The 24,386-nt window shown below is 40.9% G+C and overlaps 1 protein-coding gene and 1 non-coding gene across 7 annotated transcripts in view; both read right to left on the bottom strand.

Moving 5' to 3' along the window:
* Window positions 1–24,386, bottom strand: part of cacna1da (calcium channel, voltage-dependent, L type, alpha 1D subunit, a) — a 59,774-nt gene that overhangs the window by 27,832 nt on the left and 7,556 nt on the right. For 4 of the 6 annotated variants that reach the window (XM_072382129.1, XM_072382130.1, XM_072382131.1 and 1 more), the window contains exons 4-15: window positions 14,370–14,509; window positions 10,820–10,992; window positions 10,088–10,240; window positions 7,711–7,904; window positions 7,242–7,345; window positions 5,672–5,841; window positions 3,707–3,781; window positions 1,897–1,984; window positions 1,684–1,710; window positions 1,058–1,218; window positions 386–611; window positions 60–267 (exon numbers count right to left, since the gene is read on the bottom strand). In XM_072382129.1, the coding sequence (XP_072238230.1) occupies window positions 60–267; window positions 386–611; window positions 1,058–1,218; window positions 1,684–1,710; window positions 1,897–1,984; window positions 3,707–3,781; window positions 5,672–5,841; window positions 7,242–7,345; window positions 7,711–7,904; window positions 10,088–10,240; window positions 10,820–10,992; window positions 14,370–14,509 (1,719 nt within the window). The remainder of the gene's footprint in view (window positions 1–59; window positions 268–385; window positions 612–1,057; window positions 1,219–1,683; window positions 1,711–1,896; window positions 1,985–3,706; window positions 3,782–5,671; window positions 5,842–7,241; window positions 7,346–7,710; window positions 7,905–10,087; window positions 10,241–10,819; window positions 10,993–14,369; window positions 14,510–24,386) is intronic. The other 2 variants (XM_072382133.1, XM_072382134.1) reach the window with 1 other exon arrangement.
* On the bottom strand, window positions 11,405–11,487 carry trnal-uaa (transfer RNA leucine (anticodon UAA)). The gene has a single exon. It is a non-coding gene; the product is annotated as a tRNA-Leu (tRNA).

Here is a 24,386-nt window from a genome sequence, read left to right as displayed (position 1 = left end):
CATTAGAGTGTGGCGGTGATGTACTGTTATGTCATTGCTTGAAATGTAAACCAACGTACCTGAAACACAGTGAGCAGGGCTTGGGGGAAGTTGTCGAAGGTACTCCTCTTTGTCTGGGTTTCATCAAAGTTGAATTTGCCACCAAACACCTGCATGCCCAACAGGGAGAAGATGATGATAAAGAGGAAGAGCAGCAGCAGCAGGGAGGCAATGGACTTCATGGAGTTGAGCAGCGAAGCCACCAGGTTACTCAGAGACTGCCAGTGTCTGTAAGGAACAATTTACCAAGAGAGAGAGGGAGAGACAAGACATTAAGTGAAAGCCACACATAGTCCAAAGAGAGAACATGCACACAGACACACTCGCAGTGTGAGAACGCTCTTACCGTGTGACCTTGAAGATCCTCAGCAGGCGGACGCAGCGGAACACGGAGATCCCCAGGGGAGACATGATTTCCAGCTCGACCAGTATGGTTTCAGTGATTCCTCCACAGACCACAAAGCAGTCAAAGCGGTTGAACAGGGAAACAAAGTAAGCCTGTAGCCCAAGACTGTACATCTTCACCAACATCTCACATGTGAACAGGGCTAGCAGCACCTTGTTGGCCACATCTGAAAGGCAGAGAAAGAGTCACAAATAAACTAAAGGGGAGACACAATGTTCAGTGTGAGAGGGCTAAGATTTGTTTAACTGCAAAAAGGGCAAATATGACCTGGTAACAAAGTATTTTGATTGCTCATTAAACACTAAGCAAACCTGCTCCACCTCACTGTTGCTGCGGGAAATTCAGTTGGCCTTATTACAAGCAAAGCATACGTTACCTCTATATTCTATCTTCTGTTCTTTATTTCTATCCAACTGAACCAATATCAAAATACACTTAACTGATTAACAGAGAAGCACACTGAATATATTTTTCGCAAACAGCTGCAGCATTTCATGAGGAAAAGTCAAACTGTTAAATACTTAAAAGACCATGATGTAACATTAAACACTTTAGCACAGATGCAAAAACTGGGTGCAAAAACGTTAACGTATACTGCAGTGGAAATCCTACCCTGCACTTGAGTCAGCCACATAGGCTGGTTATAATGCTCTGATGAAATGGTGAGGGTGTTAAGGAACACCAGGATGATGACCAGCCAATAAAAAGGCACCGACTTGACAGCCAAACGGCACTTCCTGCGGCAGAATCTGTTCCAGCGGCGCCAGCGCCGACTGCAGGTGGTGACAACAAATTCAGCGTGAGGAAGGACATCAGAGCGACTTACTTTCTACAAGAACTTGACTAAAAAAAATTCTGTCGCATAGATACTATTGTTTAAACACTGGAATGGATAGATCACCTCAGTGTTTCTTAAGGAAAGTCTCTAAAGTTTGTGTCCATTTATAATAAGAATGCAGACATATGGGAGAAGAGCCCGAGGGGGAAGTGCGTGAATATGATTTAGCAAGTCATACTGTTCAGTAAAATGAGCAAAAAACACTGCGTAAGGCTGTTCTCTAAAAATACTTCATAGTACATGCTGACTTTATGAAAACTGTTCATTAATCATTCCCGGTAAAGGCTCATTGGAGTTACAGTGAAACAAAAGCCAAGCAAACAGGAATCTGCATAATGTCATACAGGCACAAATACAGTATTTGCATTAAGAAGAGACACGTGCACACAAATGTACTGACCTGAACTTTGACTTCGAAATTTTTTGACTGAAAGAAAGAAGAAGTCAAAGTTTACAAAAGCAACTTGCAGCAGAGCAGAGCTAAGAGCTCGGATGGATGAAGGTTACTTAAAGTCACTGTTAGTATTGTAGGTCACACCAGATACGACGGCCGTCGTTTAAAGTAACAACAAAGGTCTTGTCTGATGAAGAGGTTTGTGTAAAACATCCTCACCACAGAGGTCCGCAGCATGGTGTCTTTTCATCCTCTCCGGTCTGATTCTCCGTGTTCACAGATTCTGTTTCGCTGGCTGGAACGCTCGCTGCAAGTGGACATTTTAAAGAATAAGAAATATAAGTATAAGTATTTCACAGAGGCACGCTTCCAGATGGGAAGAAGTATAGAAATAAAGAAAATGTGTCTGTCTGAATGAACTTACAAAATTAATTACAAAATTTCACCATGAAACCCTACACTCAACTGAGTTGGACTTGTTGAAATAAGTTCAAAAGTCTCAACCAAAGCCAAGTCTCAATCAAATATAAGGATTTTAATCTTCAAAGCTACATTGAAACTCCACAACAACCTTACGGTGGGGAGAATGCTGCTGTGTGCCTCGGCTGTGCCTCACTGTCAGCATCAGTATCAACTACCAAGTGCTGAGAGGAAGCTGACACTGGACAGGAGAGCGGACAGCTACTCTAACAGGGCTGACTGATGCCGACAGTGAGGAGCAGACGAAAATAAGGGAGTCGAGTGAGGAGCACCGAGCTCCTAAAACTGTCGCTGAAATGCCGCAATCAAAGCACCGCTTTGGCAGTACTGTGTGTGCAGACAGATGATGATTAACTGTGTGAAACGTCTCAGTGCTTTCACTTGTTTGGGGGAATGTGCTACTGCTTAGCTTATCGAGACGTGTTGGCTTTCATTCCTGAGCTGTCGGACAGCTCTCAGCTCTGAGAATAGTGCTGACTGCTGGTGCAGTGATCTGGGTATAGCCATGTTTCCTATAGTCATACTGAGCCCCTGCTTTTGAGATGGGGCATGGAAATGTAACTGTGTGCGGCTGCTATCAAACTGTGTGTCTAGTGCAAACCGATTTATTCTGTAATGTATATACATATATATATTTTTTTTAATCAGTTCTTTGGACCTCTGTGGAGGAAAAACTGTGGGAAGAAAAAGTAGAAATGTAAAAAGCTGTGGTGTTAGGACACAAAGAATAAAAAGGAATGAAATATTTCCGTCGGCTGCACATGTACACAAACAAAGTCACAAACTCACCTGAATTTTTACTACTATTCTGTTGTCATATGAAAGCCAAGAAAGGCAAGTGAGAAAATGTCTTTTCTGTTGGTGTTTTTCAAAAATTTAATCTAAATCATTTTTTTGGTCGACAACTTAAACATGACACTAGTTACAAAATGTACTTTTAAAGATACTTATTTAACTTTAATTCTCATAACATTTTTCCCCAGTTGAGAAACAAAAATGCCTTTTTTTTTTTTTAATCCAATAAGTAACCAGTGCAAGGTGAACTCCATCTCTTGTTCACAAACAGCAAGGATGAGCTCCATCAGCATGTAGCAGGTATACAAAATGGATGGATCTTTATCTTTAAGAGCCTGTGTTTGTAATACTCGTTTAGGCCACAAGAGGCTAAATGCCCAGTTCTTATTAGGACTGTGGTCATTTCTTTTTAACTTGGATCTAAGGAAAAAAAAATCACCAAATATCTTGATGATATATTCTTTAGTTGTGTTAAACTCAAAAAAGGTTTCAGTTTGTCTGAGGCGAGAAACAAAGGAAAACAAAGCTACTTATCAAAAACTATTTTCATCTTTTTTCATCTTTCAGGGCCAATGTAGCTTCATGAGTATTTCACCAGTTTTGTTTAAACAAACACCATGGTCCTACTACTTTGACAAACTACCATCAAATTTCCTGTATAATATCAGTTTGAGTAAGAAAACAATGCACACAAACGTCCACATTTAGACACACGAAAGCTAGAGAACACTGGAGGGAAAACCACAGGATTTACCATGAGTGTCGGACGACTGGCTGAACCAACCAAACCTTCCTTTCTTCTTCTCAGTGAGGTCAGCCAGAGTCACCCCTTCATGTGTAATGCATGCAAGCCCATGCATTCAGACACAACGGCACAGCAGAGGGACATGGAGGGCGAGAATGGGCTGCTATCAAAATGGGTCAGAGCAAGACAAGCACCACAATACAACAACAGTGTTCAAAATATCAATATCCAACAACGACAAGAACAGCAGGAGCCACACGGGCTGCAGACACTGAGGAGGGCAGAAAAACAACACAGAGAGCGGTTAGTCACAGGAAGCATCTGCAGGTGACGAGGACCTGGACTAACATGAGAACATGTTAGCTGGGGCTCATGTATCGTCAACAGACACTGCAAAACACACAATGGATGCTGGAGAGAAGCAGCACGGACCTCTCTTTAACAAAGTAGCTTTAACTGGGATGTTCTAGCAGTATGGTAAACATGTGGAGCAATGCTGCTAACAAAAAGCTGAACATTAACATATCAAACAAGGAAAAGACACGTGGGAGAGGCAACAGCAGACGGAGACTGCAATGAGCAGACAGTGGGATCCAACGTAAAAACTGTAAGGTGAAGCGGCCGCAGGTTGTCTGTTCTGTATCATCTGTGATGTTGATATAAAGAGGATTTGGATTAAGAGATTTTATTTTCTCTACTGCTCAAGTGATTTTTTTTTCCTTTCTCGGATAAACTCCAGTGGTATCTACAGCATGCTCCACTTCCATCAGTACCATACACCAAGTGTTCAGATGAGCTCAGTTTAAACATTCAGCTTCAAACACTTCATATTTTAATAAGGAACACCTCCTGAGACTCTTAATTCCTTTATCCAAACATGCCTTTGTGTCCATATGAGCGTATGTACCCCACGTGCTTATTAGCATGTTTACTGCGTGCCTTTGCATGGTTGATAGTCATGTTAGATTTCTAGCTATACTGACATTTTCAGTACATGCCAACACTTATTTTCTGATTATCTGCCATTTCCAAATCTTTATTTTTTTTATTTTTATTAGAGCATGTACTATCACTTCACTTAGATGCAAAAAACAGTTTAAGATCTGAAACCTCAATAAATTGAGTTATGCTGCTGCTTGTTCTGTTGAAATCCTCTGCTGGATTTCTTCCTGTGCATCTGAAAGGTTGATAATAACTAGCTGGGCCTACGGAAGAGAAGATTTCCATGTGATTTTTTAGATTATATTCTCTTTTTCCTAATTAATGCCCTCTGAATCTGTGCTAAATGTGTGAACATAATTGACCAGCTATCTGGGGCAACAGGAAAAATAGAGCACTTTACACCCAAACAGAAGCAGTAACACAGGGACAAGATCTGTTTTAACCGGAGTTGAAGGCTAAACATTTCCCCTGAATCTGAATGATATTTTAGTTTACAACCAATGTACTTTTCTTCCTTTTTTTCTTTTCACAAAATAAGACTGCAGCAGATGCCTCAGATGCCTAATTTTTTTTCTTTTTGAGATATAATTCCAGACGTATGTAACTTTCTGTTAGTTTTTACACGGTATTACCCAGCCATTTCATCAATATGTCAAAATGTACAGAGTCTCCGTGTTATACAGTGACAGTAAAAGTGACAAAAGTGTCCCTGGTGTGTTTCAGCCTCATCAGTCCCTTCTTTGTGTTGCCCTGTGTATCCTTGGATTCATTTGTGTAGCAAATGTTTACATCTGCTTGCATGCGCTTTGTTGCTCTGCAGTGCTTTGAGCTCTCCTGGCCACCTTAAAAAGCTTTTCCAATCATTGCTGCAGAAATAAGAAAACTCTCAAGCCAACAATGACAAACACTGCTGGATAATTTCCTTCATAATGCAGGAACTGTGTCACTCTGTGTCGTGGCGCTCTTATGATGGCAGCGCAGCTTTCCTCTGGACCACTTGACAGAGACAAGAGGGTGGAGGAGGATGCTTACGGTTACGCTTGCTCTCCTCGTCGGCCTCGTCCTCATTGTCAGGGTCGATGTCTTCAGCCTGAGTGATCCAGTCCAGGTAACCCTTCAGGTCCTCTTCGAGCTGCTGCTTCTCACGCAGCTTCTGGAAGTCTCCACGAGCTTTGGCCTTCTCTCTTTCCTTGGAGAACTCTCTGGGGGTTGAAGGAAAAAAGAAAACCCACGCAAATAAGCAGTGGTCTCTAAATCACCACAAACATTCACAGCAAACAGGAAGCAAACTGTTTCACACAAAATAAAACTATAAATATATTTATTCACTGAACAAAAATAACCTGTGTATGACTCCCTGTCTAGTCTCTCTGTTCATACTGTATTCTATAAAGGTGCTTAATTGATTTGAAATGTTTCAATGCACTGTGTGTTTTTCTGAACTCCAGCCACTGGAGGGAGATGTACACCTTTGAGAGACAACACAATTCTATAAATAGAGCCAAACAGTACAGTAGCTTATCCTTAAGGCAAGCATCTTAATCAAACAGGAAAGGCAATTTAGGGAGACAGATGGTTTCATAGAGGCATGCAAAGTTTGCACGAAATCCCAGTTCATTGGTAAGACGAGTGTAGAAGCTTCAATATGGGAAACTGTTATTAATAAGGAAAATGTATATGCTCAAGCTGCTAAAATGCTAAATTCAAATAAATGAGAGATGTTTTGCTTTCTGGTGATTTGTATATATGTGATAGAAAAAAGCGGCTAAAAGCCAGCGCAGCAGAGGTGGTAAAAGTGAATTAAAATAGCTGACGTTGATACACGATGTCAATTAAAAGCAGCCGGCAGGCCCTGCAATAGCGCTTGATTTGTGATGGTTCCGTGAACTTTGTTGGCGTCTGAATAAATAGATAAAAACAGCCTTTCCTGCTGGTCAACCATCCACAGTTAATTCTGCTGTAACATGCCACCCCCACTCCAGAGCTGGGAAAGCAAACTGGGGTTTGAGGGAGCTTAGGCGCACAGAGGGAGTGAAGGGCGAGGAATAAGATTATTTCTCTCTCAGGAGGTTGGTTGGTTTGGGGATGAGCTGGGGGAGAAAACGTTCACTTTGCAGCTGCCGCGGTGAAGATGTGATCGTTTAACATCAGAAGTCAAAAAAAAGAGAAGAATTTGGTTTGAAATTTTAACTTAGACCATCTAGATGCAGGTTTAATATCTCAAAATGTTTGCTTCAAGAATTTTCAGGATCTGTGTATTTGCCTGACTAACATTTTATGCAGCCTGACATATACACATTTGTAGGCTACCACTATTTCCCCAAATACAAAAAGCACGCTTTGCACTCTTCACACCAAACCCACTGCACAAGTTGCCTCTTACCCACTTAGCACACCTAACACAAGGTTTAACACGAAAAAGGAGCCCAATATTATCAGGCTGACAAAATAAATCCACGGGGTTTCCCATCCGATGGCATCATTGACCTACAGGAGTCAAGAGTAGACGTTAACAGACACAAACATGGAAAAAAAAACAGAGAACCTTCGGCCTGCAAACCAAGCAGAAAGTCTCTGTCCTCAAAGAGAAGAAGCTTCTTACCCGCTCAACACACCCAAAACCAGGTTAAGAACGAAAAAGGAGCCGAAGATCACAAGACTGACAAAGTACACCCATGGAAGCTCAAAACCCATAGCATCGTTCATCTGGAGAAGCGAGAAGTCGTCACAGAGGAAGGAAAAGGGGGGAAACAGAGGAAGAAACGGGGAGTAAAAGACAGAAATAGTCAGAAAACATGCACAGAACACAAGTGCAGTTTCAACAGAAAAACAGAGGTCTTATAAGAATGCTGGTAGTGACAGAACAGCAGCATTATGTAGAAAGAGATGATGAATCCGTTGCGTCATTTAGACAATCAATCATATCTGAATGATAAGAGCTGCCTAAGGAAATTATCAGCAGCTTCATCATCACATTGTCAGTCACATTACTGCTGTGTGTCTGATCGTAGGACACATTGAAGCTGAAGGCATGTGTCTGTCACAGGTTATGGAACGAGTCACAGTCTCACCCAGTACAGTACATCCGTCCAGCCCTCCATGGTGATGCACTGAAACACCGTCAGCATGGCAAACAGAAAATTGTCAAAGTTGGTGATGCCACCGTTGGGACCCTGCCAGCCTTCCCTGCACTCTGTGCCATTGGAGCATTGGCGCCCGTGCCCTGAGATCGCACATGGAGCTGGTTCCTCTTCTGCTATCGCATCTACGGGGAGACACTTTAAATCATCAAAAAAAAAAGTCTGACAGACTTTTTTCTAACCTCACGATTTCCTCCCACTTTATGTGAAAGCAGTGGGTATGTAAGTACATTCTTATGCATTTTAATTTCAGCATTACACAGCTTTTCCACTATGTTTAAGAGGAAAACTGTTCATTTTCTACTCCACTACACTACATGTATCTGGCAATATTTTTACTCAATTCTAAATTCTATAACCCTAGAAACTACAAAGCATAATACCATACAAAGCAGTAGATTGTAAACCTTTAGCCGCATGATATCTTATTTGAAAATATCATGACCCGGTAGCTTTGTGTCCGGTTTTACAATGATATCCAACTTTCAACGAGCCTGAATCGAACAAACGGAACAAATCGTGCAGCATTTCACAGAATCACAGATGTGAAACATTCTTTCACTGCCCATAATCATTTTACTACCCGTCTGCTTTACTTATGGTTGTTTGGAGGGGGCCTCATCTGCATGTTTGGACTTAACAATTTAGCTACATAAACTGTAAAAATAGTACATTCACAGATGAATCAGTGGCAGCAGTCTAAGAAGTTAATACACAGTAAGTTATCCCTCACAGGGTATGATGTCGTGCTTTTATTGCAGGTGGAGCTGCTGTCACATTTCTCTGATATTACATCTTTTACTGACGCAGGATATGGAATACAGTGTGTTTAGTTGTAACGGAATATTTCTTATACAGGAATACACTGGCTATATTAGCTTTGTTTTTCCTTTTCTTGCTGCAGGAGTGTGCGGTCGCTGCCATGTGAGTTTGAAAATAAAACTGCACTGATTCCCCATTTGAGGGACCCATTGATAAAAGAGGGGCCAATTAGGCTTAATACTCGACTAGAGCAGCTTTGCATGGTTTACTATTATTACCATTGTCATTCATCTTTATTATACTGCCTCGTCATGCAGGCTCGTTACACAGTTCGTCGACAGTCTGAAGAAAGTTCCAACTAAAAACTAGAGTTGGGTCTGAAAAATCCATTTTCCAACTTGAATCAGTTTTAATTTGAATAATCCTAAGTCGATCAATAGAACTTTTTTTTACTAAGTGCCATCTTTGGCATCATCTACGTTACAATGTCATCGCACATGCTCGCAAGACTAATTTCCCATTCATAATGAGAAATGTCCGCATTTCACATCCAGCGGTACATGTTCAGGCCTTAATGCCTGCATATTCACTCATAAACTGGATGCAAACGTTCTTCTATGTGTGTTCCTGTTAGAATTCACTCATGTAAGAAACCCCATCCCGGTGTCAGGAAGTACCAATGATAACGTGAAAAAATTCTATTTTGTTGTGCTGCTGCCAAACACCTGAAGGGTGTCTCCCAGCGCTGTTGGAATGTTGTGGGTTGAAGTGCATTAAATACCAATGAAACTACTCATATGGGCTGTATTGCCAGAGCACGTGCATTTTCCATACGTCTGTGTGGGTGCGCTCGAGCGGATGACTGTACAAAGGAATGTGTCACGAGCTGACACCGGCTCGTCGCCAAAGTCGAAAATGCGCCAACTGAGGCATTTCAAAGACGTTTACCTCATTATCTGAAAGTGAAACAACCCCAAATCAGAACGAGTTGGGACAGTATAAAAGATACAAATAAAATGCAGTAATTCTTACATTTATGTGGGCTTTTATTTACTGCACATAGTACCGACCGAAAGCACTTTCATTTAGTTTGTTAAACAGTCATTATTTCTGCATTTGAGGCCTGCGAAACATTCCAAAACAAAGCGAGCGCCTGATCTGACAAGCACAAACTGATGTATATTAACCAGTTTAAAGAACTGGTAACAAGACAAAACATAAAAAAAAACCTGGGTTCATGCTGATTAGAAAAAAAAACAAGTGTTATCGCAAACTTTTCTGATTTGGGGTTATTGGAATATAATCTTTGAAAATATTGGAACATTAGATGTATATGAGAGAAAATAATGAAAAGCAACATAGCTCCTCTTTCAACTAGAGTTCTAAGGGGGAAATACAAAGCCTGTCATGATGAATACCTGAGACAAAACAACATTGTGAATCGTATTTTCAAAATCAGGCAACGCTGACATTAAAAAGACACATAAGCATTTTGATTAAAAAATGGAATTGATTTTATGTGCAAAAGACAGTCAGGAGCACTTACCTGAACCAGGTATAAAGCAGGACGCATGCATTTTACCGATGAAAAGCTCCAGGCCAATAATAGCATAGATGATGATGACAAACAAGACCAGGAGGGCAATGTGCAGGAGAGGGACCATGGCTTTAATGATGGAGTTCAACACCACCTGTAAACCTAAGCAAAGAGGAGAATCAACAAATTACACTAGTGAAGCCAAGCTGTACTCTGAGTGGCTGAATGGACAAAAATACTCTCTCCCTGCAAATCTACCAAAAGAAAATCCCACATGTGGCGCCAGACCGTAAAGAGTTCAACCCTCGAGTACAGTGATGCAGAGAGAGGTTATAATACAACTAAAGCAAGGCCCGGTTGTTTTTTTTCCAATGCAGAAAAAGCATGCTCACTTTTGTCTGACTGTTTAGATAAAGAATTTGGATACAATTCCATATGCATGTCAGACATGTTTACTCTTACGTTTGTTTAATGTGTTCACACCAAGAGCGGTGGTCCCTGAGGGGCTGACATATATGCTGAATGATTGTTTTAGGTAAACAGTCCCCGGGGCCTCAACTGGTCCATCTGGACTCGCCATGCAATCGTTCATGCTCTTTTTTTTTTTTTTTATTGTACTGAGAACATAGAGTTAGATAATTACACGATAACTACAGATAATAAGTGCCACATCTTATGCATGGAGTGACCCTCATAACATGGGCTTTCTCTGTGGGCAGCTCAAAAGTTACAACCACTTACTGGGTACTCCTGAGACCAGCCTCAGGGGTCGCAACACACGGAAGGCTCGAAGGGCTTTAACATCGAATCCACCTGATTTACCCGCGTGCCCATGCATCGACAGATGCTCAGCTTCTTCCTCGCCATCTGCCTTCTCATCTTTGGTCAAAAGCTCCAAGACAACACTGAAGAGTCTGTTAGAAAACAAACAAAGACATTGTTTGATAGATAGATGTTTATGTTTGTTTATGCATTTAGCAGACGCTTTTATCCAAAGCGACTTACAGGTAGGCAGATAGGGTAAGGACCCCTACTGGAGGTAATACCTTTCATGCAGGGGATTTGAACCCAGGTCACATGATATAACAATATACCCCCACTGTAAGGGTGAAGCATTCACATAGTTGCCCATTTATGTTTATGCATTTAACAGACGTTTTTATCCAAAGCGAATTACAGATAGGCCGATAGGGGGACTGCCTAAGGACCCCTACTGGAGACAGTCCCTTTCATGAGATTTGAACCCAGATCTCCCACACTATATAGTCCTGTGTCAATAAAACCCTGCCCAGAGATGGGAGGTAAAGTCCACAATGTTAAATATTCTACCAGGAGTGGGGTTTGAACCCACGTGGGCATTTGCCCATTGGATCTTAAGTCCAACGCCTTAACCACTCAGCCATCCTGGTACATAGATAGATAGATAGATAGATAGATAGATAGATAGATAGATAGATAGATAGATAGATAGATAGATAGATAGATAGATAGATAGATAGATAGATAGATAGATAGATAGATAGATAGATAGATAGATAGATAGATAGATAGATAGATAGATAGATAGATAGATAGATAGATAGATAGATAGATAGATAGATAGATAGATAGATAGATAGATAGATAGATAGATAGATAGATAGATAGATAGATAGATAGAAGTGTGTACAGCTAGTTCTACAAAAAGCTCTCAAGCCAAGGGCAATGCTAAAAATGCAGCAAAACACAACAGCACCTCGACACCTCAATGCTCACATATATCTGTTGTGTAGATAAACAGAACCTACACAAGAGAGAGCTGCCTTACAAGAACCGCCTCCTACTGTGGTCACAAAGTGGAATCGACAGTGAACGAATTTCTCCCCATTAAAGAGGACACCTTATGATAGTCAGTCAGACATTCCTCACCTAGCCAGGAGGGAAAAATCATCTCAACTCATCACATCAAAGCTGTGGACTAAAAGCAGTGAATGAAGCTACCGATATGGGCTGGAAGGAGTTCTGATGGCCATAAAGCACAGTCTGCTTCGACTTATGTTCTACTGAGTCACTGCTGTAAGACTGACTGCCAGCCACCGGGGGTTTCATTAGTCAGCCGGTCGTGCTCGAAAGAACCCCCTCCGTCACATATCGGCAACTTTTTTTTATTGAACAAAGCTTAGACGAGCCAAACATTCAGCAGGTCTCTCAGATTTCCCTTCTGTCTTCGCACGTTATTCACACGTGTTAAGCCAACAAGCAACAAATCACAAGGCAACGCCGTCCTCTAGCACGGCTGCATGTTCCAATACATTTCTGATGCAATTATTTTCAACAATCAGTGCATTGAGAATATTCAAATTAATCTTATTCTTATGAACGAAGCAGCGTCTGACGGCATCATAGTTGAAAAGGGGTGGATAGCTTAAGGAACAAAAGCTGTTTGGTTGATCTATAAGAAATATAGAAAACACATCTTAAAAACAGTCAGTAAAAAATAAATAAAACAACTTAACCACAGCCCAGAATGTAAGTTATTATGATTTATTGTTCATTTCTCTACAGAGACGCAGTTGGCATCCTGCTATGTGATGATGTTGATGCTTTGCCATCTCGTCACATCTTGCAAGATGTAAACTTCTCACTATGTGATTCTCCGAATGTTCAACACCGTTGGTTTGGCTACAAATGCTTATAGAGTGGAAGGACGGTTGATCGGCGACTTTAGTTCACTGACTCCCATCACGGACATCCCAGTCTGAGACCTGTCTTACGCGATGTTTTCAACAGTACTGTCACTTTTCCACTTTCCTGTCATCAATTGATTGTTAGGGTTAAAAATACAGGTTAGGGCTCATATTAAGACATATGGTTAGGTATGTGGTAAAGGGATACACATTTTACTATTCATGGGTCGTAGTTCTTGCCACATTACAGAGATCCCATTTCGATGCCATCTTACACTCTCCAAACATAAGATTTCAACCTCACAAGTTTTCAAGTTTTTGGAAATCAGAACAAACGTACATATCACATATTTACTGGCCCATACCGGGCTCCAACATCAGCTTTTAGGCTGATGTTGTCTTTCCAGTCATAGTTTCAGCTCTTCCTGATTATAAGAATCTAAAATTGGATCTCTTTTTGGCTGCACTGTGTTTTGGTCATCTGAAATATTTGGCTAACTAACTTTGTCTCTCTGCTGTGAGCAAATGAAGTCAGAAGCAGGCGTTTGGAGGAGCCGAAGGCAACTATTTATACATCAGTGATCGCTTTTCTGTGAGTTTGTCATATCAAAAACTATTGATTATTGTTGCTTTTTGCAGTTTTCTTTTCCCACGATTTGTCCCATTTACTTAAAGCTACACTATATCTACATGGCCTAATTAACAATGAAAACATTTTCAAAAGATGTTGGGGGGAAAAAAAATCTAATTAAGTTTTTTATCTAGCCATTCATAAAGCACAGAACACATAAAGCCACTGAACCGTTAAATGACCAACAATAATCTGTAAATACGAGCTACCCGAATGCACTGAAGCCTGTGGAAAAGTGGACTGCACCTCCGACATCAGATGCTAGCGCGATTATCTTAGTGTGCCGTTTCAGTGATTTAGCAGCAACAGCCACTCTTCGTGGCACGGGCAGCCTTCTTTGCATTTGACTGGATGGCAGATCAACCCTGCATGCGGCACACAGACAGAGATCTGACCCAGCTACCCACTGGACTGTGCATATTAGGGGAAAGATGGAGGGAGGGGAGACAGGAAGGAGGGAAGAAAGAGGAGAAAAACAGAAAAGCTGCTATGCGGATGAAGATAATAAGACGAGAGTTTGCAGGAGACAGGAATGAGGGCAGAGTGAGGTGGGGATGTGCACAGCACCAACCATCTGAAATGTGAAAATGGAAGGGGGTAGTAATGAGGACGAGCTGCAGAGACAAAGCAGAACACGATGGCGAAGAGTGACCGAAAGACAGTCGGTGAGAGAGGAGGGAAAGATGGGAGGGAGAATTGTAGAAGTGATGAAGTATGGAGAGATGGTGACTCACTCCAGTGGTGGTAAAGCTCTGATTTATTCTCTCTGTCTTTTCTGGGTCATGTACTGTGGGTGTAAGAGGGTCTCTATTAGTACTTGGCCACATGGAGCAAAGGCTTAAGCAACTTTAAACTTCTCTCACAAGTACTGTAAACTGTCAAACTGAGATCAAGGTGCAAATCCTGAAATCGGACTAAAAATAACAAGGCCTTGTGACCTGGCTCCGTGCCCTCTACAGCAGCACAGCAAAATTAAGTGAACTTGAGGACTTACCCTATAACCACGATGACGAAATCCAGCATGTTCCAGCCGTTTCTCACATACGCATTCTGGTGCATCACCAGACCATAAGCGATAATCTTCAGAAAGGTCTCGATTGTGAAAATGATGAGGAAGGCATATTCAACTGTTTCCTGAAAACACACAAAATGAAAACAATGATGCATAATTCTGAGAAAACACGAGCATTTCATTAGTCCAGTGCAGTGTTGTGGGTAAGCAACACACACACACACACAGACACACACACAGGCATAAAGAGCATTAGAGACACAATCAGCTGATCAAGAAAACGAATCTAATCCAGCTCAGCTGTAGAGAAAAAAAACCTTCAATGGATAAAAGACAAAGCAATTTTTTGTGATAGCAATGATAGAAATAAGTCCAGAACCTACTCTCCTAATTGGGAAACACTTTACAATATGAACAGCTTAATCAAATAAAATGGTTAATTCTTTTTTTGTGTTGTTGTTGCTTTAACTGCCCGCCGTTACAGTTAGTTTATCAAATAACTTACAGTCTAGGACCTTCCAAAACACCTGATTAAGGCTCAATAAAATGCGCGCTGTTATTTTTAGTGCCATAATAACATAAAGCTCTTCCTGGCTGACATGATTACATCAACACATCACATATAGTGGTGGCCTGGCGTGTGATTCTGATACTGATGCTGGTTATTTAGAGAGCAGCGCATCACTCTCCTTTTTTGCATCTCATCTGATCAACGTAATAAAATCTCATAAAAATGAATTAGACAACATTTCTGGACCTAAATAAACATTTAGCAACATGGCGTGCGGTGATGCAGCGGTTAGTACAGCCGCTTCACAGCCTTTGCGAAAACTGCATCAACAAAAGAAATCTAAGCAAAAACTTTGTTCCACAACAAACACACAGACAAACGGTTCTTAATCAGCTAATTCAACTGTTTATCACTGTTTATCACTTAAATCCATTCACTATACAATGAATTTCATCTCTGCAGAATGTCCCTTGCCCTGACTTCATTCTAACCTGATGCAGTTCTCATCCGTTCCGACTTTTTTCTCAGCACATATTCACAGAATACTGATAACCATGATGACATGAGACAAGGTGCACAAGAAGAGTTGTACGTTTCAGCCTAGATAGAAGAAGTAAGAATATGAGTGCTTTAATTTGGTATCAGGCTTTAAGGGTTTAAAAGGACTAATCAAATGGTGTTCTTTTTCAGCTGATAACTGAAATGCACCCTCTAAACTTCCATTAAAGGAAATAAATAGACAGTTTCTGTATTCATGATCCTAAAAGGAGCCCACAGAGATAAAAACAACAACAAAAAAAAAAACACTATTAATCTTGTCTGAATACATAAAAAAGAAGGTACAGTTGCTGGCCATTATGCACCAGTGTGGAGGAAGAAATGGCAGGTACACCACAGAAAAGTAAAAAGGCACAAAAATGATGACAACTTCTTCTCTAGATTGAAAAACAAGAGAGGTGGAGAGCTCTCAAGGCATGAATATATCAGAGAGGAGCAGAGGTTGAAAAAAAAAAAAACGAGCAAACCCGCACAAACACACACTGAATAAAATGGCTTGGATAATCAGTGCTTTTTAGAGGGTATGGTGGAGATTAGAAACATGATGTAACTCAGCTGTGCTCTTTTCTCCGGTTGTTTCAAAGACACGGAACACGGGAACATTAAGCCATCGGGTTGAGGTCGGCTAAGAGTGAAGCTGACAGCAGAGGCACACACAGCCGGACAAAGCTGGCGTGTGCGTTTTAGTCCCACAAGACATGTAAGAAACTGGAGGTGGATACACCATAGGTGACTCAGCTTATTTAGGACAGTCCTGGGACGTCCCTTGAGATCAGAGAGAAACGCTCTCATTGTTTATTCATGAGGTGGGTCAGTGTAAATTCTGTGCACAGGCTGGTATTCAACATATGTTTCCATACGGAGAGGACTTAAACATTTAAGCCAGGAAACACAATGTAGGCAAAAGCATACACACACAGATAATAACCTCTCCTGCCCAGGGGAGCATTTCTGCTCTATGATCTCTGCGGACACGATAAATGCAGGAGCGGCGCAGTTTTCCCAACAGTTAACTGCAGATTGTGTGAAGCACTTAGCCCAGAAAAAGAGACATGGGCCCCTTTGTTATGAAGTAAAAGGTTGAGTTGAGCTCAAGGCTGCTGAATCTGTGACAGAGCAACCTCGCGCTGCAGGGAGTAGAGAGAACAGAACGATTCATCCAAGGATGGAAAGAAAGTGACAGAGAGAGAGAGAGAAAGAGAGATGAGTGAACAATTTTAGAGGCATATCTGAAGAAAAAAGACAGTAAACTGGTGCTGCAGTTACTGTATGTACTGGTGTTTAACAAGAAAATAGGCATTAGCAAAAAAAAACGTGTCTTTCGACCGCAGCCACAGAAATGTCATGATATGGTCGTGTAAGAATGGGAGTTTCACGTGAGATTATAAGACCGCAGATTAACCTGTGTGCACAGCAGTAAATGAGCAATGTTTGTAAAAATGGAAAGCATCATCTGAACAGTTTTAGCTTTTCGAGCTATAGTGACTTTATGCTAATGCCCACCTCCAACAAGGCACGTTGAACATAATAGTAAATGATTTCCTTTTCTCCATTTCTTTCAGTTAAGCTGATTTGTACTCATTCATCAGCAGGCTAAGGTGTTAGCAGCAATAGAAAATGTGAGAGACAACAAGAGAAGAAGACAGAAAGAGGCCTCTGGGGACGACCATAAATATCTCTGACTCATCTAAGTTTGCTTGTGCTGTAAAGAGACCTACTGTAATACTGTATGTTTCCTTCTCTCACACAGTTCATCCATCTTAAAAACAGCAAACATAATTGAGAAGCTCAAAGCGTTGGAAGAGACACATGTCACAAGTCCTTCCTCGTACCCCACAGCAACAGCCCCAACTGGACTTCACGCGCCACAGGGGGGAGCGTTCACATCTACAGGCACAACTCAGTTTCTCTCACAGCTGATCAGTTCACCATATGAGATATGATGCCGCTAACCCGCTGAACCATGCACTCTCCTACATAATTTGCCATATGACTGAGCCAGGCCGACAGCAGTAATGCGAGCCCATTAACAGTCCAGAGAGGCCTGTCCCCAACGTCTGTAAGCTGCACCTTATCTTCACGCAGAAGCCATCACTGTAATCTAACTTTGCACATCATTGTAAGGAACAGAGAAACAGACATAAAATGACAAGCTTGTCCTAAAATTATAGCACCAACTTGGAGAGACTGAGATCTATCATTCAAGCAAAAAAAAACTACCTATAGCTTCCTGAAAAGAGAAGAGGAATACCGACACGAAGCATAACGACATATTTAGAACAAGAAAAACTGAAACTCTTATTTTCCTCCTATCACAGGTGAGCATGACATGAGCAGGTATTCCGTCAAAACAATGTTTTCTATTTATACATTTATTTTTTTTGTTATTAGAATTCAAAAACACTATTTCTTCTCATTCTTCCAAGTTTCCTAAAGTTTCCATTTAAGTTACTTAAAATGAGGTTGAGCTCAGATCATTTAATAGGTCACTACGGAACAAAACAAGCACACTGCAGTAAAAACACGTGTCTGTGAGTCTTTAACGCATATTAAATGAGGCCAGTGAGGCTCTCTTTGATCGTAATACAACCAACAAAGGTTCATACGGAGTCGAGTCCACAGACGAAAAAAACACTGGCAGAAAAAAAAAATCCCAAATCTTGGCAAATGACAAAGATGACTTGAACACACCGTATCTGTTTGGAAATGATTAATCTCTCTAGATAGACTAGATAGAATGTTTTTAAAAATATATTTTTTTCAATGCTTTATTTTCGTTTAATCCCAACAAAAACGACAGCAGCCCCGAATTGATGTGTGGAGGAGAAATTAGGTCATTTTCTTCACTTATTAACTCACTTCGACTGCACAGTGTCCATATAAAACTCTTCTATCAACACAGAGCAAAGTCAGCAGCGTGTCATGTGAGGTTTCGTGTTATTTAGTTTATTCACATTTAGGATAATGCTGCACTCATTATAAAAAGCACGGTGGTGCACAGTTAAAGGCTCAAACAAACCGGTTATGTTGTGGCAGCTACACCCTGCAGTGTGACTCCTGCATCGCGCGCGTCATAAACCAAATTGTGCCCCCGCTCCCATGAAGCACGCGTCGCCTTTGTGCTAACTCTGATATAAAAGTGAAAAGTGTTTTTACTGAGTCTGTTGTCCCTTTAAAAATTAAACAAACTGAAGCTAACTCACATTTTACAGCCATAGACTTTTCAGAAACCTTTTTACAGTTGTCGTTTCACCTAAAAGGTTAAATAGTTATAATATATATAATATAATATACATCTTCTTTATCTTATGGGCTTTGGCGCAGAGAAGACTGCAGCTGCTCTGGATCATTTTCACGTCTTCTTTGCTCGACAGAACTTTAACCTGCGTGTGTGGATCATGGCACGGTGAACTGTGTTAACAGAGGATGACGTCTGGCAGTGTTTGTGAGCCCATGCAGTGATTTTCATGACACAATCATGTCTGTTCTCAATGCAGCACTGGCCGACGGCCCCATAGATTGCTTTCCATCCGCATCTATTGCGCTCATATCTGTCTCCGGATTCTCTTAATCTTTTTCATCGTAATATGTAACGTGGATGGCAGAATCCTCAAAGTCTTCATAATTTCACAACGAGGAACATTACTTTGAAATTGCCTCTCAATTTGTGGCTGCAGTTTTTTGCAGATTGCTGAACTTCTGTCCATTTTCACTTCTGGGAGATGCCGCCAGTCTCGGTGCATGACATGTTCCACCTGTTGTTTCTTTTTCACAACCTTTTTTAAAAAACTTTTTGTTGCCCAATCCAAACATTTTAAAAAGAGGTTAGAGACGGAAGTTGAGAATCGGTTTTCCAAAGAATCAGAATCATACAACTCCGAGTCGATCGATTTCTTCATCCATGCCAGTGGGTACACGCAGAGCTCCCAAGTCTGCACTTTAACGCCACCAGTTTCTTTTTCTCACACTGTGGGAAACTGTCACGGTGTACTAATGTTGTAATGCTTCCTGTGTCAACCAAATACAATTATATTTAAGTACAATATTTTCTAAAAAAAAATCCACAAATAATGTCCTATTCATAAAAGTAGACACACACAAAACATTTAAAAAAAAAAACATCTGAATGAATCCCAAAGGGATATTATATTGTTGAATTTTGTTCTAAAAATCAATTGTTAATCAAAAGAGGAAATAAATAAATTGGGATAGAAAAATCATATAGCAAAAACAGAGAAATTCATGCGTTTATTACATATCTGGAAAAGTTATGTGCACATCACATCCCAGTCAATCTGAGAAGCTCTTGTCCTGACAGTTTGTAATAAATCTGAAAGCTTTCTCTTAATCAATGAAGGCTCAAAGTCAACGGGAAGACCTCAGTGAGAATAAATCATCATTATAATCAAGTGACTTGACAGAGAAACAGAAAAGAGAGACTGACAACAAGAGAGTGGAAACATATGACCATATGGTTCAAGTTTCTGGTTAAATTGAACTCATTTTGGCATAAACGTTCATCCTGTTAAAAGGATTAGACTTTGATACGAGCTAAAAAAATGAAATGCTTCATCCTCTAGTTTGGAGGAAAATGCTTACGACTGTAAACAAATATCTGCCTGGCGACTCGGACCATATGCGTGCTCCGTTAATTCAGTGGCAAACACATTCTGCATGAATACGCTCGACAGGATTTCATGTTCTGCTGCTTTTAAAAACATCTGATTGTCAGCATACTATATGTGCGTGTCTGGACATCTGAGCGTGTGGCGACAAGCCCATAGTCGCATGAGTCAGACTGACATCATGCATGTTTGATATCGGTGTGACCAGAACACTTTCATGCAGAGCAAATGCAGCAAGCTACAAGCCATTCAAATGTTAGTGCAGCCACATGTAGAGCAGTACGAGGTGGACGCACTTTGGATAAGCAATGCAAGCAAAATCTCCAGTTAGCAGCCATGGAACAGTCAAGCACATAAGGAACATTGAGTCTGATGCTCTCAAAGAGGAGACAGATATTTCCTTCCCTGAGTGAGGGCCGCCAACATTTAGTGCACCTTCACCGCCTGCTCCAGCAGAGTTGAACAGCTAATATGTTTGCTCGAGTGTGCTGTCTGTACTGTGATGGCTGCTCAAGGGTGTGACGTCCACGAGGCTTTTAACAACTCCTGATGCGTTACAAGTGGATAATATATTTTGATGTCTCACATTTTTGCAGTTTCTTTCCCATTTCTTCATTTTTTAAAGTTATTTATTAGCAATTGACTGCGATGTGCTTACAAAAAGTATTAGATCATTTTAATTGTGCATCTTTGAATTCTAAAGCGTTCTAAACTTGCAGACTACACTCAACAATAACAGGACAGACAGCAGTAACATGAAGAAAATGTCTTTTTGAATGCTTCACAATGAAATTTCGCAACTACCACCACAAAACGCATATAGCTCTGCCCACGCGTAAACGTGTCGACACGCAAGTACAAACAAGCTTGTGCACACCACGGTTACATGCATGTGAAGTGTTGTGGGGGTGAGCAGAAGCTCTGTGAGGATGCATCTGTCACTTTGCCAAGAAAAACACAAGCGCAGGTCGGTTATCATAAGGAATTCAAATCCATGTATGGCGGAGAAAGGATGAGCTGCCCGAGGTTTCAAACAAACAAAAACCACATGATCAAAGGCTGAGCCGCACATAAAAACATGAAACAATCACAACAGGTTCATCAGACACGAAACTAACACCGGAGAGTCCACTGCATCGCTGCAGTTTCCGATATAGTCCTGAAACAACTGCTGCAAAGCATTTCAAGAGGCGACGAGGTGTTCAGAGTGGAGCTATACACACAAATATCAAACCAGACGGCTGCTGACTTTTAAAACATCTTTACTTAAAGAGGCTTTCTTTGGTGTTTCTGTGTGCTTTCAGACGCTCTTTTATCAACATTTTACACTATACTGACTACTTGTTTTGGCATTAAAACTAACTGGTCAAGTTCAGTTTGCATTCAGTATTTGGTATTTGTTAATGAACAGGACACATAATTCACCATTCATAGATCAATAGGAAGAAAAACCTTTTCCTATTATCATACAGTGAATCTCTCTAAAGTGCAGGGAACAGAACTGAAGAGAAATTTAGTCATTTTCCCATCTGAACACCTGGGAGTTGTATTTCAAAGCAGGGACAGTATCAGGCTCAGTTTTGAAAACTTTATTGACAGTACAGCCTGATCTATGAAGAGCAGCCGTGTGTCACAAAAAGGCAAGCAAAGTTTAGAAAGTGGATTGAGCCCGTTGGAAAAATGATCTAATCTTGAGTGCGTTTAAAGGTTCCAGGATTTGTATAACAGCTGAGCATAGAAACAAACATATGTAGAGGTTCAAGTTAACCCTGCGTTCTGCAGATGGTCCCAACTGCGCATCCACACCTGATGTCCTCACTTGGCCGGCCTCATATCTGCACACAGAACCTTCACTTACTAAAGTTTATACCAATCAGTCCGTTGTTTTGTTGTTTCATATGAAGATGTGGGCACACGCGAAGAAAATTCTTCAACATGTTCGTGAATTTTTGTTCTTTGAGTTCTTTCCTTCCCCCTTAAAGACAGCCTGTTTGCTGCACTTCTGCTCTCATGGCTCCGCATTCACACAGTCGCCACGCAGACTACCGTAGCACGGCTCCGACTCGCTTTACCCTCGCTATCTTTGTCTCTCCCTCAGTCACACACGCTCACGTGCAAACACACTCTCACACTTCCGCACACATGCAAAAATACACGCTAAAGATAACAAGAAGGGACAGTGCTAGTGTGAGCAGCAAATGAGCAGTTACGTTAAGTGACTAAACACATTCTTCTACCATCTTCTCCATGGGAGTCCCCGGTCCAGACGTTGCTGCTTGTGCCAGCCATTACACACACACACACACACACACACACACAGCCAACTGCTTCACTTGCCTCACACATGTACGCGTTTACACGTTTCTGCAAGACAACATGTCACCAAAACACTGACATATGAACCATAGCAACTCTTCTCATGTAATATATGCCATCTGCAAGCTTAGAACTGACTTCGAACCATGTTAGAAGGACAGGCAAACAGGGCCAGAAGGACCTGTTTTTGTTTCAAAATACATACTTTATGCCTTATTTATAGCTGTGGACAAGGTAGGGTTAATAAAGACGCTCGTGGAGTTTTTTATGAGCTACGGGGGTTGTTTATTTGGCCTGAAGAACACTACACACTGGCAAAGGGGCTTCAGCACTTACATAAGGCACTGCGGTGGAAAGTACACATAGTTGTATTTCAGAATTCAGGCTTTACTTTATATAATATTAATTATATCAATAGATTTGACTGACAGTCAGGGAAAGAGAGCACAAAGTGCTTTAATGCAGGCATTTAACAAAAGCTGGTCACATCTCAAAGCTTTTTTTTTAGCTGTGGCTCGTTCATAAATAACTCATTAACAGTCGGTCCTTTAATGACTTTGAACCTGAGCCGAGGGAGTACAACAGCTAACGAAATATGATACCTACTTTTACCCATTTCTAGTTTAAATGTGAGATTTATGTGTTTTAAAGACAGAATTTTACACCCCATCCCTTTGCATCACCTTCGCTCATTAGGAAAGAACATGCATGCTTCTTTGCATCATTGCATGCAGAATTGCTGCTGCTTGTATCAGCTGAGTCCATCGGGAGCCGTGTCAGCCTTGTTGCATAGCTTACTGCTAGGCATTAAATTTGCAAAGATTTCAAAAAATGGTTTGTGCTTTTCCAGGCTTTTCACACAATTTTTCCTGTCTCGTAGTTGGAAGATTAGATTGGCAACATTTGGAGTCACGGTTGATTAGCAGTAGGACACACCGTGCCTGCAATGTTCCAAAGAAAAATTAATCTGCTTTTGGTGAGAAAATAATTACAAAGTAAGTTCATGTCTGACGCAAAAGTGATGCAGTGTAAAATTCACTATATACAGAATTCGCTCAAGCACATTTTATAGTGAATTGAGTTTTTAATGCAATAAATAGAGAAGTTTTGTCTGTCAGAGTCTCCAAACTGTATCCATTTCCACATATGCAATAATTTGTTCTTAATTTTCAATAAAGTTCTTAATTGTTACTGTCCCAAAGCGCTAGCATGTGCGAAAGCTAACATCTGAATCATGTGCTCTGGACAACATGCGAAGATTTTCCACCCAGTCCCCAAAGGAAAAAAATCTCCGGTGTTGGTGTGTGAAAACAGCTTGAGAGCACTCGGACGACTCTCCACTGCAGGTAAGACACCGACTGCTCATACGTGCTTCACGTGACCCTGTTTCTCAGAAGAAATATCAGCAGAAAAATGAAAAATAAAACGAATTGCATCTCAGATATTGTTTGACAGGAACTACCAGATGTCTCTCAATGGCTTGTTGTCACAGAGAAGCCTTTGTGACAGCGATCAGTAGACAGGCGTTGACCTCAGGTCACAAATATGGCACTACGATTTCCTGGTCAGACGTATTTAAATCCGAAACGACTTCATCTGGGTTGATCGTTGCTCATTTTGCATTACACAGAATGCCTGCAACAGAGCGACATGTGAATGCAGCATAGAGTCACGTCTTTCTAATAAAGTTGTCTTGTTTTGTTATGTAATGGCTATGAGAGTTCATTAAAACTACTGTTAAACTGTACTGGGACTGATTGTTAGAAGAAGCTTTTTAAGGGGATAAATCATTAGAAATGAGTGTGATTATTTGACCTATTCATCATAACCCTTATTAGAAACTTCTACTATTGCCAGGCATTCAAATGGCGAACTGTGTTGGCAGTATTAAATTATAACACAACAGTACAGAGACGTCTCTTTGTTTTTAATGACACAATATGTTGTTCATAACAACCCTTTAGTTAATTCTTTGAATAAGTGACAAGT

The sequence above is a fragment of the Leuresthes tenuis genome, unplaced genomic scaffold (genome assembly GCF_036924035.1).
Source record: "Leuresthes tenuis unplaced genomic scaffold, fLeuTen1.0.hap1 SCAF_3, whole genome shotgun sequence".
Classification (NCBI taxonomy): domain Eukaryota; kingdom Metazoa; phylum Chordata; class Actinopteri; order Atheriniformes; family Atherinopsidae; genus Leuresthes; species Leuresthes tenuis.
The sequence above is the reverse complement of the archived record's forward strand: the minus strand, read 5'-3'. Positions and strand labels throughout refer to the sequence as shown.